The 13,955-nt window shown below is 42.6% G+C and overlaps 1 protein-coding gene across 6 annotated transcripts in view; it reads right to left on the bottom strand.

The window, feature by feature from the left end:
- Positions 1–12,972, bottom strand: part of RAPGEF2 (Rap guanine nucleotide exchange factor 2) — a 194,014-nt gene extending 181,042 nt beyond the window's left edge. For 2 of the 6 annotated variants that reach the window (XM_069786180.1, XM_069786188.1), the window contains exon 1: positions 12,450–12,971. In XM_069786180.1, coding sequence (XP_069642281.1) covers positions 12,450–12,518 — 69 coding nt within the window. In that variant the 5' untranslated portion in view covers positions 12,519–12,971. Of the gene's footprint in view, positions 1–12,449 lie in introns of all 6 variants that reach the window. The other 4 variants (XM_069786187.1, XM_069786182.1, XM_069786196.1 and 1 more) reach the window with 3 other exon arrangements.
- Between the last annotated feature and the right edge of the window lie 983 nt (positions 12,973–13,955).

The following is a 13,955-nucleotide window of genomic DNA, read 5'->3' as shown; positions in this document are numbered from 1 at the left end:
AGAAATCAAGTAAGATATCAGATGTCACTTATATAAAGCAGAACTCTCCTTTTTCCTTAAAAGAAATTCTGATCTAGTTTTCCTAAAGCAACGCACAGTGTGTAAGTAGCCATGTCTTACCAGCCTACATACTGGCCCTGCTATTTCTTTGTTATCTCCTGGCTCATTTTATAACCAATTTAGAAATATTCTTCACTACTGTTCATAAATAGCATTCAAACCTTTTGACATGCTCAGGCAACTTACCACAGACTCTCCAAACCACTTCAGCATGTTAACTGAGTTTAACACATTTAACACATGGTATGGTTACAATACTTAATAAGAACATCTAATTTTTTTCTACTGCTCTATGGGTTTTGCAAAGGTGGCAAGTTCTAGCTGCGTTATTTCCTACTAAAACTAAGATTACCCTGGAACAACCAGGGTAGGTATTAATTCATTATGTATTTTTGAAAAGTCATCTTGGGAACAGCATTTCAGCAGCTATCTAACAGCAGAGGTGACAGGCCAATATTTGGCTGACAAATTGCGACAAGCACACTCTAAAAATAAACAGCAGTGTATGAGGCAGTAAACATCACGAAGCTATAGCCAAGATGGCTTTTTTTTTTTTAATGGAAACCTGAAGCAATAAACCAAGATGCCATGTGAAGTTACCCACAGCTAACAGAAGTAATACTTCACCTAAAAGCTATTTATAAAGGCCAGGGTAACCATTAGAGCACCTGTTTCAAACAAACCTCCTTTGTTCAAAAGGAACGTAAGGTAACTCATAAGCTGGAACGTGGGCCAATGTCAACAGCAAATCCAACTGAGTTTATGTAGGTTGTGTCACTATAAACCATGTTACTTTCGTCATGGCTAAATGTTCATTTACTATCAAGCAGAGATGGACTGTAAGAAAGTGCCATTATTTTCTCTTTATTTTTAAATTCACATAGAACACTTATTCACATAGGAACAGTAGACCTTAAACAGCCATGCTAGTTTATCGACCCAAAAAAGTTAGAAATTTGACATATGCCAATTCCAATGAGGACATACTGAGGACTTCTTGTTTTCAAAGTGGACAATAACTTGTATAATGTACCCTGTATTGCAATTTGTAAATAAAGAGGCATTTACTTCCCACTCAGAAATCAATAAATGTGAATGAAAGTATTAGCCAAAACCACCCTGCTGTTTCTTTCTAAGTGCTCTCCTAGTAAGGAAAATACCTGAAGTGATGACTTTAAGGCACAAAATTCAAAGAGCACTACCAATGGAGGTTTAGAAAGGGAGAAGCTACAAGACATCAAATTAATAAGACAGAGGTTAAACCACAGCATAAGGCTAGGTTCAAAGAACAAGTAAGAGAAGGGAGAAATTAAAGGAGTAATAATTCACCTGGGCATTCAGAAACATACCATCTTCTCACATGGATAGAAAGAAGTATCCTACCCTGAACCTCAAATTTCTTTGCTCCAGGTCCTTAGAACTGCTTTACAAAGTTAACAAAGCATTTACAGACCACCATATCATGTACAGCGATATCCAGTAGCCTAGAAGTTTTTCAACTACTAAAGCAATATTCCTCTAAAAGTCATCTTAAATAAAGAAGTCTTAGAAGCTTCTTAAAGAGGATTTAGGGGTAGCAGAGACTAGCTATCCATCAATACTTCGTCTGGTAAAATAAGAGCTAACAGCACTAAAATAGATGGCTACCTAAAATACAGCAGAGATGGACTGTACTCCTCTCCTCCACCTGGGCAAATATCGACGGCAACAACTATCATCCTTCCCTTGGCATTGTTACCTCAAATCATTTTTAACAGCTGAGCTGGAATTGTGTTGCCATCTGACAGTTGTTCAGTGTCCTACGACCAAGGAGTTGGCATTTGCGAACTAAATCATCACAAATTAAAACAAGGCATTGGCACTAATTAGCAGCTTTCAGCAGTGACAGAGAAGCGGTGACAAGGATGGAAATTCAATTACCCTCATTCCAGCAAGCGCCTGGTCCTGGTCAGCATGTAGCTGGCGGAGACACTTGTGTTTCCATACCTTCAGCACACGTGAAATAGTTCAGTCTTCAGATCAGACCACTGCATGCCATTCACACAGGGGTCTGATTTTTTGTGTTTTGTGTAACAAATACACTGTAGACCCCCAAGAAATTTGATGTACCAGCTCAAAACATACCATAGATCAACAGAGAACACAAAATGCAACTCAGATGGAGAACCTCACTACCTTTCCATAATTCAGAGTGAAAATTGCCTCACTGGGAACATTTACCATCTGCTCACTACCTCCTTATCAGGGAATACATTCAAGCTACAGAGTTTAGAGAGAGAGACCACCTAACCAGCACTCATCATTAACCAGTGCAAAATCCCATTTCTTTTTTCATACTCAGAGCATCCTCCATGAACTATACCCCCATTTATTGTTTTTCTTAAGATTTGCTACTTGTTCCTTTGAGACCACAGCCAAAAATGAACCTAAACAATCAAACTGTATTTCTTCATGTTCTCAACATGTATTTCATCCACGAGCTAAATTAATATTTTACAAAGGAACAGTACTAATGTAATTTCAATCAATGCACCACTTACTGCCTTCACTGGAGAAGCTACCAGTCGTTAACTACCCTCAACAGGAAATCACAGCGCACGTCAAGATCACCTACATCACTTCAGCTTTCAGCATCTTGGTATGACTTTAGCAACCGGGATAAAAAGCCCAACCACACAAAACATCATTGCCACACATTCTGCTTCAGCAGCACCCAGCACCTGCATTTTTCTCCAATTTTTTAATCTTTTTGGAGACTCTGGTTCCTCCAGAGTTGGGGATCAATCCTGCAGGCAGAGCTTCCCAGCAGGGCCATCAGTGTAGGCACAGCCAGGCCCCCTTCCTCTCACTTTATAATAGCAACAATTTCTAATCAGCTATCACAGAATCCACCAGTACTTTAAGAATATCATCTTGTCTGCTCTGGGGCCTGCTCTTCCTCGATGACACAACTTAATACGTTTTTACTACATTTTACATTGCAGTTGCTAACTTACAAAGTTCAAAGCTATTTCAACACTAAGTACCATCATACATAAATGTAGTAAAATGCCATGACTTCAAAACATTGACGCAGCTATTTAATCAAAAGCACGTCTTTTTTATTACTACAGCTATGCCACCTTCAAAACCTGAACGAGCTACAGCACATGGGTAAAAGCGATCAGGCCTGTGTGTCCGCTTCAGCAGAGGACACTTCCGACACCTGCAGTAACACTGACAACAGACGCAAAGAAGTCTGTAATATTGCACGGCCAAGTCTCCCTCTCTCCCTCTCAGTTCAAAACATATCTAAACATTTACTACTGCCCAGTAGTAAATTTTGGCTGTACTGTATTCTGATATGTCTTCTGACAAACAGTCAAAATCCACACAACCATTCAAAGGAGTGCTGGCTACTCACACAGTTGCAACATACCACTGGTTTCAGCAAGATTATGTATTTTGAGAAAATGTTCCATGCAGGTGAGGGAATGGCTTCCTGACAAGAGTAAGCACTTACCTCGAAGTCAAAACAAAACATTATAGGGTACATATTTTAGGTATGTCCCAATATATTGCAGATACCAAATAGAAAAGTGTGCGCGTCTCTTAACTTGCATGCCAATAAAATTGTTTCACTTCACATCTTGGTTTCCCCCCAGGAAGACAGCCCACCAGCATCCATTTTTCAGCTACCATACACAAAACAACGTAAATACAGACAAGATTCAGTATTAGCAATACAAAAATATATCAGGCCTTATCATCTCTTATGCACTCAATTCAGTGCACACAAAGGTAGTGTTACTACCCAGGTTTCTTATCATTGCTATATTTTAATGGAGAAAGACCTTAGAGCTAGAGACTTATTACAAAAGTTTCCTTTGAGATTAATCCTCAAAACAACAAACAAAAATGGGAGACACCTCTCTCAAGAAGCACCTTGCACATGTGCCTCATAAGTAAAAAAAAAATTAAAAAAATCTCATTTTAGGAAATACATCAAGAGTAAATAATCTCATAATATTCCATTCAATTTAGGGGTTTTTTTATGCTTCAAGAGGGTGTTTGAAAATGGAGCACTATATATTCTCTGGGGGAAGTTAAGCTGTTTCAAAGGTTCCTACACACAACCATAAGCATTTATTCTCAATCTTGTAGCGCAAGTCTTCACAGCATCAGTTATACCAACACTGACATTTGGAGCCATAATCTGAACCAGATTGAGTCACCCAGATTTTAGAAAGAAAAAAAACCTCACACACCACCTCTCAAAAATAAGTCACTTTTCTTTTGTTCAGCTAACAAGATCATATCACTGATCCTGTTTATATTGTAGCCTCACGAACAGTTGGATCAGCACAAACGAGGCAGCAGAGAACATCAGCATGGGAAACAAAGCTCTTAAACAAGCTTTGCTGCTAGAAAAATATGATGTACCACGAAAGATTTAGCCTTTGGTTTCAGCAAGTCAAGTCTCAAGCAAAAGCTTCTTACAACTGCATTGGTGGTACAGTCTTGTTTTTCCATCAACTGCTTACAAACCACATTTGCGTAACATCCTATCTCACCCCTCTAAGTTTTGGTTTATTTTTTGCTTAACAGGACATGAAGTCTGAATGACTTAATTTCAAATGGAAAAGATTGTACCAGTATTTTTTCCCTCAACTACAGAAAAAGTAAAACAAAGATGGGAGACAAGAGTATCCTTAAAAATACAGAACAGCAAATACAAACCGAAAAAAACCCCAAACCCACCCTCAAAAATTTTAAAGCATCATCCCACAGGGAATAGGATCCATATTCCCCTTTGGAATTCAGAAATAACTACGAAAGAAGTGTTCTTATCTATTTAGCTGAGTTTATTTTAACTTTAGACATACAAAAAAGCAAGCAAACAGAAACAGACAGTCTGGTAAAGACAGTCAACAACAGGTCTTCCACGAAACTTAATACCCTTTCCCAGGTAATTTACCCTGATACCAGATGCATTTTCATTGTGCTGCTTGTCTTTATCAGAATACATACAAATACAAGAAAAATGCTATCCATATAAATATTAGTACAAGAAAATTCCTTCCATTTTTATCAGTGCTGAAAAGTAACCTCATGCATTGGGGTTTGGGGTTTTTTTTCCTAAGAATATTCAAATATTTTAACCTTATCTTACTCCTTCAGTGTTTTGATCAGGTAATGATATACACGCTGCTCATTACTGTTGGCCAGAATTCTTTAGAACTGCTCAAAATCAAATATTAAATCACTTTTACTCAGGTCAGACAAGACTGAGATACACAAAGAAATACATCTACAGATATACGGGCATAACACAGAGATACCCAGAGAGAACAAATAAGCTATTTTTAACTCCAAAACAAAGCTGTAAGAAAAGCATTGCAGTAGGGCTCCTCTCTCTCCCTTCTCAAGAAAAGTGGTCAACTTCACCAACTTCAGAAAAAGGGAAGCGGAGCACCACTTCCATTTCGAGACTTATTCAAATACATCTCTTCATGCAAAATACATCCAGCAAATTAAATCTGCAACACTGGCTGCAGCAAACAAGGCGCACAGGCTCAGCTGCCCTTCACAAAGCATCTTTGTAGAGCTATCTTTCTGCCAGCGCTCCTTTTGAATTCCCAAACAATACCTTGCAAAAATTAGATCTCCTACTGTGGGAAAGTTCTCAAAACACAAGCCAAAATATATTTTCTCATGAGGATACAAAAAACCCTCGCTGAGGAAGTCAAAGTTCTTACAATGACTGTTCAGTATACATATGGTTATTCTTGAAACATGCTAACAGATTAAGTAGCAGCATTCTGATTTAGGGAAAAAAATGATCAAAATCAGATCAGTAATTCATCAGAACAAATTAGTAGCTACCACTCAATAATTCACACAAGCATACAGACTTTTAAAGACTTTTAAGCATACAGATTTAAAAAAATAACGGAATTGAAGAAACAATAACTGTTTTCACAAAACCTTAACTAACCTCTATTATAATAAGCATAAAATAAATGAAGCATCTTCAGAGATTACATTTAAATCGTCTTTTTTTCCAGGTGCAAAGTGTTTTCCATGGGTTAGCAGGTTGTCCACGCTGTATCCTCCTACCTGATTTGGGGAAAACGCTTGTGTGCCATTTACTTTTGCTGACCTACACTTTTACACATGAGGCAAGAACGAACTATCAGGCTTTTTTGTCTCAGAAGTCCAACAGATGATTTTGCTCCTTACTAGCTTTAGCAGAAGGGCAAGCCGAGCCACAGCAATCAGTACAGCCTTGCAATAACCCTTCTCCTCCACCTTCGCCTCCCCAGCAGCACCCCTGGCTCACCGGAGGGATAAGCGAGGACGGGAGGGACGGTGCTGTCCCTTTGGCACCACTGAGGGTACAGACACACGCTCTTATGTCTCAACAGCACGTTACGAGGCAAGTAGACAAAAAAAGCTTGGGCTGAGTAGAAGATCCCTGGGCTTCAGGCCCGGCACTACTCACTTCAGTAACTTTCCTAGGCAAGATTGCCACAGAAAGGCAAGGCAGTGTCGTTACGCTCCCAGCTTTTTTAAGTGCAGGAGGGTATGTCCCCAAGGCTGCCAAAAACATGCTTGTGGCTCATGGGAACATATCCAGCCTGAACCTGGTGCAAACACTTCTGCAGCCACAGCAGGGCAGAAATCAACAGCAAACTCTATCAAACAGATAATTAATCAAGTAGGAAATTACACAAAGCTTATCAGTGCTACAGTTAAACCCTCACTTTCCAAGTTACCTAGTTTCAAATCGGCTCGGATACATACAGCTAACCAAGCGGCAATCTTCTGATGTAATGAGAAAGCAGACAAGTGTTTAGGACGAAGCTTCAAAGCAGCTATTTCTACTCCATAGGTGAAGGCTTCCTGATCGCGCCAAGGTCTTTACAAATGTTGGTGAAACTCATATTACTACAGGATACAGAAATCTACAAATGCAGAAAGTACTAGCCCTATGACAGGGGAGAACTGGGGCAAAAGAAATTAAAAATTCAATGTTCTTGCCATTCTCAAAGCTCTCAGCAATAAAGATATGAACGGCTACGGGAAAATGTACCCTCTGTCAGAAAGACTGGGAAATAAACATATTTTCTTTCAAAACAAACAGGATACTGAGCAGCCTGTTGCAGTACTTGCCCTTAGTTTTGGGAAAAACATGAAAATTGATGGTGGAAGTTCAGAATCAGACATTCCAGGGCTGTTTCGACAGACTGAGATTAGAGAGGTCACAAGAAAATCCGAGCTACGCGAGGGTTTTCGGTTTTAGTTATCAGCCACAAAGACATATTCATACAATTAAGTTTGTTGGGTATGAAATTATGCCACACAGTAATACTAGCTCAAGGGAAAACATTAAGAGAAAAAAAAAGTATGCTTACTTCAAAAATACATTCTCTAATGTTATTTCTGTACTAAACAAAGACATGACTTGCTTTGTCACGTAAAGGTCTCACTTCTTCCAAATAGTTAGTTTGGGTTTTTATCCTCCCAGGTAAGTGCTGAAACACAGCAAGAAAAAACTCTATGGCCAAAGGTCTATATATACACTTCTATTATAACTTTTTCTGGTTTATCTGTATCTGTCTCCCCCAAGAGACACCAAAAGACACCGCTTCACTTACAGTTCATCAGACACATTCTGGGGATGTTAACTGTTTTGAACAAGTTTCCAAAACCCTGCAGCATCTGGAGGGCTTTTTTTTTTTTTTTTTTTTTCTTCTTTTTTGCTCAGACCAACTACCCTTACAGCTGACCTGATGATGGCAACTTTACTTCAAGCCAACTGCCAAGCAAGAGAAAAGCGCCTGGACCAAGAACTTGCAACAGCCTTTCTTCATTAAGCTGCATTACTAACCACGCTCACAACGTTAACACAAAACGTAACGGGTTCATGCCCCCACTTCAGAATTAGTTACTGCAGGCAGCAGAGAGCCTGAACACTACCATGGGAAGTGCATTTAGGAATTCCATTTTGTTGGCCAAACCAGCTCTCTCCAAAAAACCAGAATGTCAAACCCTGCAAATTAAAGCTACTCCTGAATCACCACATTACAAAGCCCTGAGATGGATGATGGAAAGCCCATTATAAGTATGTAATACAGCCAAATACCAGGCATCAGCTGTCACAGTCCTTCACTTTTCAGGGCTACCGAGAACCAGCAAAAGAATTTAGCAACAGAACCAGTTCTCAGCACTACGCTGCTGTTAGCAGCATTGTAACAGGGGTTACCTTCCTCGTAGAATACTAGCATCAAAAAGATAGTAACATGGTAACATGCTGACAGTGAAGAAAATGTGAAAGCAAAACTCAAGCTCCAAAATACTTTTGTTTTCCCAATGTAAGAAATCCCAGATAAGCTCTTTTGAAAAAGATCATTTTAGTCTTCTGGTGTATTTGATATACAGACACACAATAAGCCGGAATTTAAAGACTATAATTCTTTATGCTAGACTCGCATGTAAAATGCTTATTTTCTATGATCCCATGAAACTAGACAGCCTCGTATTTATTTGCTAAGACATCACTATAGCAAGAAGGAAATGTTCATTTCTGGCTTATCTGAAGATTGCACACAATCGTGCTATCAGTGGTTACAGGCATAAAAATAACACAACTGGGGAACAAGCTGAAAGTTTATTTGGAAAAAGCATAGGTACATCCTATAATTAAACTATTGTTCCTCTGGAGAGCTCGAGAAGGGAATATCTGCTCAACAGTAGCATCCTGTTTAGATGTCTTCTGACATTAAATGACGCACTAATATCAAACTAAGGGCTACTGTACAGTTCTCCCCTCTCCCCTTAAGATGCAGTCTGATGCTGTTACTTCTCTGCTATTCATTACTACTGTACTGAATTGCCTCAATGTACCACAGTAGCAGTTTCCAGAAGAAAACCTTAGGCACCTAACATGTATAAGGCATACATTAAAAAAAAAAAAAATTTCTTCCTGCAGACGTCACTACGTGGCATGAAAACAGTGAACTAGTATGCGGAGTTTCTGAGGTAACTAGTTATTCACATACCATGCCATGCAAATGAGTTGTTAGGATAAAGAAAGAGATTAGGACTTGGTTTCTCTTGTTTGAAAACAAAAGCAGCCCTAATTTTTCAGATTAAGCTACACCAGCATAAAACTGCATGCTTTCTAAGATGGCCTATGACACCAATAAGAATTTGTTTTGAAAAGACTTAAAGCTATAACAGTTCATATAAGATGGCATTTGGAGAAAAAGAAAAAAATAGATAGCTATTACTCACAGCTTAAGGGCATAAAACCATTTGTAATTTATGAACATTTAGAAGTTAGATTCCCCAAAGTAGTTAAATTAACTTCCTAGTTCACGTCTTCAAAGAGAAAATGAATAGTTTAATAAAGCAATTAAAGAGGAGAGCTCTGTTACACAACAGGCATGTTAAAGTACAGGCCATTTACATACTTTTTTTATTTTTGAGCTTCTTTAAGTCAGTGAAGTGTTGAGTTGTAATTCACAAAATTTAGAAAAACTCTGTAAGCAAGGATACGCTAAAGAGATATGAAGCTAAGAATCTTCCAAACCAATTGCTGAATACACTGTTTACCTAAAAAAAAAAAAACAAAAAAAAAAAACCAGCCCAGTCCAAAATTACCAAGAGACTACAGAAGTTCATGCAAAGTTAAGTTTGCTTTCTCCGACAACGTGTATCAGATCTAGCAGCTCTCAAAGCTGTACATACAAATACTAGCTAGCCATCCTACTGTCACTCCTCTCCTCTGAGCCTGCAGTGAAGTCATTTTGCCAAATTTGCACCACGACAATCCAGGGCGAATTGTAATGTCAAACGCATATTTACCTCCTTGTGATCTGGGAGAAGCAGAGCCCCAATGAGTTTGTTAAACACAAGTAAGCAGCAAATATGTTACTAACATACGTCTCTTGTTATTTCCTGTACTGACATGAATATGACAAATATATTTTCTCTTTCCAACCCCCTCTCAACTTTAAAGATACCTCATGATGACTTCTCAAAAGCCAAAATTAAGTAACTATCTTTATGAGATAGCATAGCAAGGAAAGGAAAATACAAGTAAAGAGACAATTAAAAGTTACTTTAAGGGAAGAAGAAAAAACAAGGTCTTTGTGTCTTTCTATACAAACAGTTTTTTTAATTTTACTTAATGACTGAAAGATGATATGCATAAGCCTATTTCTTTCAAATTCCAATACTGCTGTAAAATAAAACTGAATTTCCAGAACAGAGAACCAACATTAGAAAACTCCTCAAGACACAATTCAGCACGAGCCGTTCCCAAAAATACCAACCGAGTTTTCTGCTGCAAGCCCTGCTCTCCCCAGCAGCAACAGGAGGGCACGCCTGATCACCGGTTTCAAGTATTTCCAGTGCTAACAACACATTATGTTTCCCACAAATTTGGTCTTATTTGTGGATTATTTTGGCTAGTGTCAGCTTCGTGGATTTAAGGGTGGGTTTCTTTTCCTGTGGCGATTGCCACAGCAGGCTTCCAGTCTGCTGATTCGGGAAGTTTTACAGCATTAACGCAGCCCTGGTGTTCCTGATTTAGCTCTCTGCTCTGTGCCCTTCACACTAGCTTTATCCCTGCATTTGGGCTGATTTCTTCACTGCGTCATTTCTTACTTTCTGCTCTTCTGGTGTTTTTTTTCATTATCCCTTCCAGAGAGCAGGGCTGACCGGCATGGCCAGGAGAAAAATTTAACAGTTCACACAGGGCACAGATCATGTCACAGGGGAAGCGTCGTCCCCAAGCCCAGCCTGGTGGCCCCACTACCTGACCAACTGGTTTCTGAGCATCTGCAGGTGTCACTCCTCCTGAACAGCCAACCGTCCTTCGATAACCATCTCCCGAGGCCGGACACCGCCGGCAGGCTCCCCCGGCTGGAACTTACACCTCTACCAACACGAGGGACCTTGCTACAAGTTTGCGGAGAGCATCCTCTCCGCGAGAGAGCACTCGGCCTCCTTCAGCTTTCACAACACACTGAAGGGCTGGGTCCAGCACTTAAGGCAAACAGACATTTGGAAAAGGTCAAACAAGGACAGAGAAACAACTTTAGCACCACAAAAACACGTTCCAGAAGCAGCTTTTTTTAAAAAAAGCAGAAAAAGGAAGATTTGCAAAAAAGACACGCTAAATACGATGCCTGTGCAGTCAGTATATTTTTCCATGGGAGTTTTTATTTTCTCACACGTATTCCATGAGCACGAGGATAAAAATAACATTACCACAATGACGTATCTATAGTAGGAGGAATGACTTATGGGTGCCGACCGAAAGTCAAGGTTTCCTCTTTGCCCCCAATTTGAAAACATCACCAGGCAATCAGCTGCCTGCCAAAATAACCAGTAACACCATCTCTTCCCCACAACCAGAACACAGGGACTGCTCAGAGAGCAGGACAAGCCTTTAGAAAATAGGACAGATGGCATTACAACTCCAAGCAAAGTAACTCCTTGTATCATTAGCTACTGAACCGCGGCTTGATGTGGGGATCAGTGTAAAGCTTATTAGTCTTTAGACAGTTGGCAGCAACAGCCACTGCAGCAACCGTTCGGGAGCAGAAGGAACTCATTCAGTTTAGTTGTTTTTCAGGTCATGTTAAGTCAAAATGTTTCTGTAGGCACTCCAGCCCCCAATTTAACCTTTCTTAGCCTCTCCAAGTGCAATTACGCTTACAAACAGCTTCAGCACACAGGCTCCTCTGACAAAGAGGGCTCCAGGAGCCCGGCGCAGGTATCTGAAAAATTCCTGCCTGGTGCCTTTGTGTAAGGATTTCACCCTACTTTGGAGAGCAAGGACTTGCCAAGAATACCACTGACCTCAGCTCCAACATTATGAAACAGCGCTGCCAGCTCTAGCCAGCTATGTAAAAGTAGGGATCGAATTCAAATCCAGAGCCACAGCGTACTGCGGGACAATAACAAAACAAAACAAAACCAACACCACCACCCCCCCCCCAAATCACACTCTAACTGCATTTTTCTTTTTACCGGAAGCAACCTTCAAAATAAACTCAGCTGGCGTTGCTCTCTCTCCCTCCCCCCACCCCCAAAATTAGGGAGTAGGAGGAAAGTTGTTCGCGTTAACCCGTTTCTTCCCCTCCCGCGAGCTCGCCGACCGGGAATTCGGCGCTGGAAGGGGGGGGGGGGGGGGCTGGGGGCGAAACCCGCGCCGGAGCCGCTCCGCACCCCCGGGAGCGGGGCCGTGGGACTCCCGGGCTCCCTCCCCGGCCGCGGGGCGGGGGCGCTGGCGGAGGCCTCTCCCGCCGGGCACGGAGGGCAGCGGAGCGGCTGCCGTCCCCCGCCGCGGGGCTGGAAGGGTGTCGCGGGGTCCGGGGGAAGGGGCCACCTACCTGGGGGCTCCTCTCCGCCGGGTTCTTCATCACCGCCTGGCGGAAGCTGTTATCCACGTAGGACGCCATCGCGCCCCTCCTGCCTCGCCGCCGCCGCTGCCGCCGCCTGCCCGGGCTCCGCCGGCGCCGCCGCCGCCGCCCGGGGAGGGGATGGGGGAGGGCCGGCCGCGGCCTGGCGCTGCGGGTTGCGCGGCCGGAGCGCTTGGGCGAGGAGATGGGAGGGAGGGAGGGAGTGAGGGAGGGCGGCGCGGCGCGGAGGCACCGCGGGCTCAGCAGCGCCGCCGCCCGGAACCGGAGGCGGCGGCGGCGGCGGCAGCCGAGCCCCGCCGGTAGCAGCGGCGGCGACGAGGGCTCGGCTCTCCCTCTCTAACCGGCTCTACGCCTCCCGCCGGCCCGCTCCGCCGCATCCCCCCGGGCACCACCGCCGTCGCCGCCTCTCTTCTCCTCCTCCTCCTCCTCCTCCTCCTCCTCTTCTTCCTCCTCCTCCCATCCGGGCTGATGGGGGGCTCTCCGCGCCCGCCTCGGCGACGGGGAAGTTGCTGGCTCGGGGAGGCGGAGCGGCGGGGGGGGCGGGACGGTGGAAAAGGGGGGGGGCGGATCGCTGGGGGCCCCCCAGCGATCCGCCCCCCCCCCCCGAAAACACTGACCGGCTGTCGCCATCATCCCGAGGGACGCGCATCATCCCATGCATCCTGTGAATATTGGTGATGAGGGAGCTGGGCATGGGAGAGAAAAAAAAAAAATAAAGACTTGATCTGCTGGATCTAGTGACTCCCTGCTTTGGGGAGGCCACCTGTTGTCACTCTTCTCCAGAGTAATCCGTATCAGCCCGGCTGTCCCCTCTGTCATTGCTATACGGGTTAAAAACGAGGAAGGGAAGGGGGTGAAGTCTTTAATTTAACACTTCTGGGGGGGCCAAGGGGTATCTGGCGGCTTTTTCTTCTCCCGTGAACTTAAGTTTTGAAAGAATAAAGGTCTTGCAACATGGCTGATTTTCTTTTGTTTACCACGACACCGAGCATGTCTCAACAGCAGCTTGACAAATACGAATCATGGAAGTATTATTAATGTGCCATTAACGGCAGTGTAATACTATTAATGTATTTGCTTTTACAAGCGACGTGTACCCTTTGCTGGTACGGATCACACAATGTAAATAATGTCTACATTAAGAAATCTGTTTGTTTTCCAGCCACTAGCAGGGGTTTACACATTTTATTCACAAGTAAGGCAATGTAATTTGTATTTGTATTTTTTATTTGTGAAAAGTCACAGGGGTAACTATTTTTTCCTCACAAAACACACACAGCTGGTCTCAGGAGACAAAATCTTATGCTTTTAGACATACATGGCTCTCAAACAGGCTGTGTCTTCAGACAGCAATCTACTAAACCTACAGAATTTCGAGATATGGCTCATTAACAAAGACAACTCTTTGGGCTAATCCCACCCATATGTGTCAGCAAAATATTTTTGCAGCTAATACCGTTAATTCTGGACAGACCA

The sequence above is a fragment of the Haliaeetus albicilla genome, chromosome 1 (assembly GCF_947461875.1).
Source record: "Haliaeetus albicilla chromosome 1, bHalAlb1.1, whole genome shotgun sequence".
Taxonomy (NCBI): domain Eukaryota; kingdom Metazoa; phylum Chordata; class Aves; order Accipitriformes; family Accipitridae; genus Haliaeetus; species Haliaeetus albicilla.
This window is presented reverse-complemented; position numbering and strand designations above follow the sequence as displayed.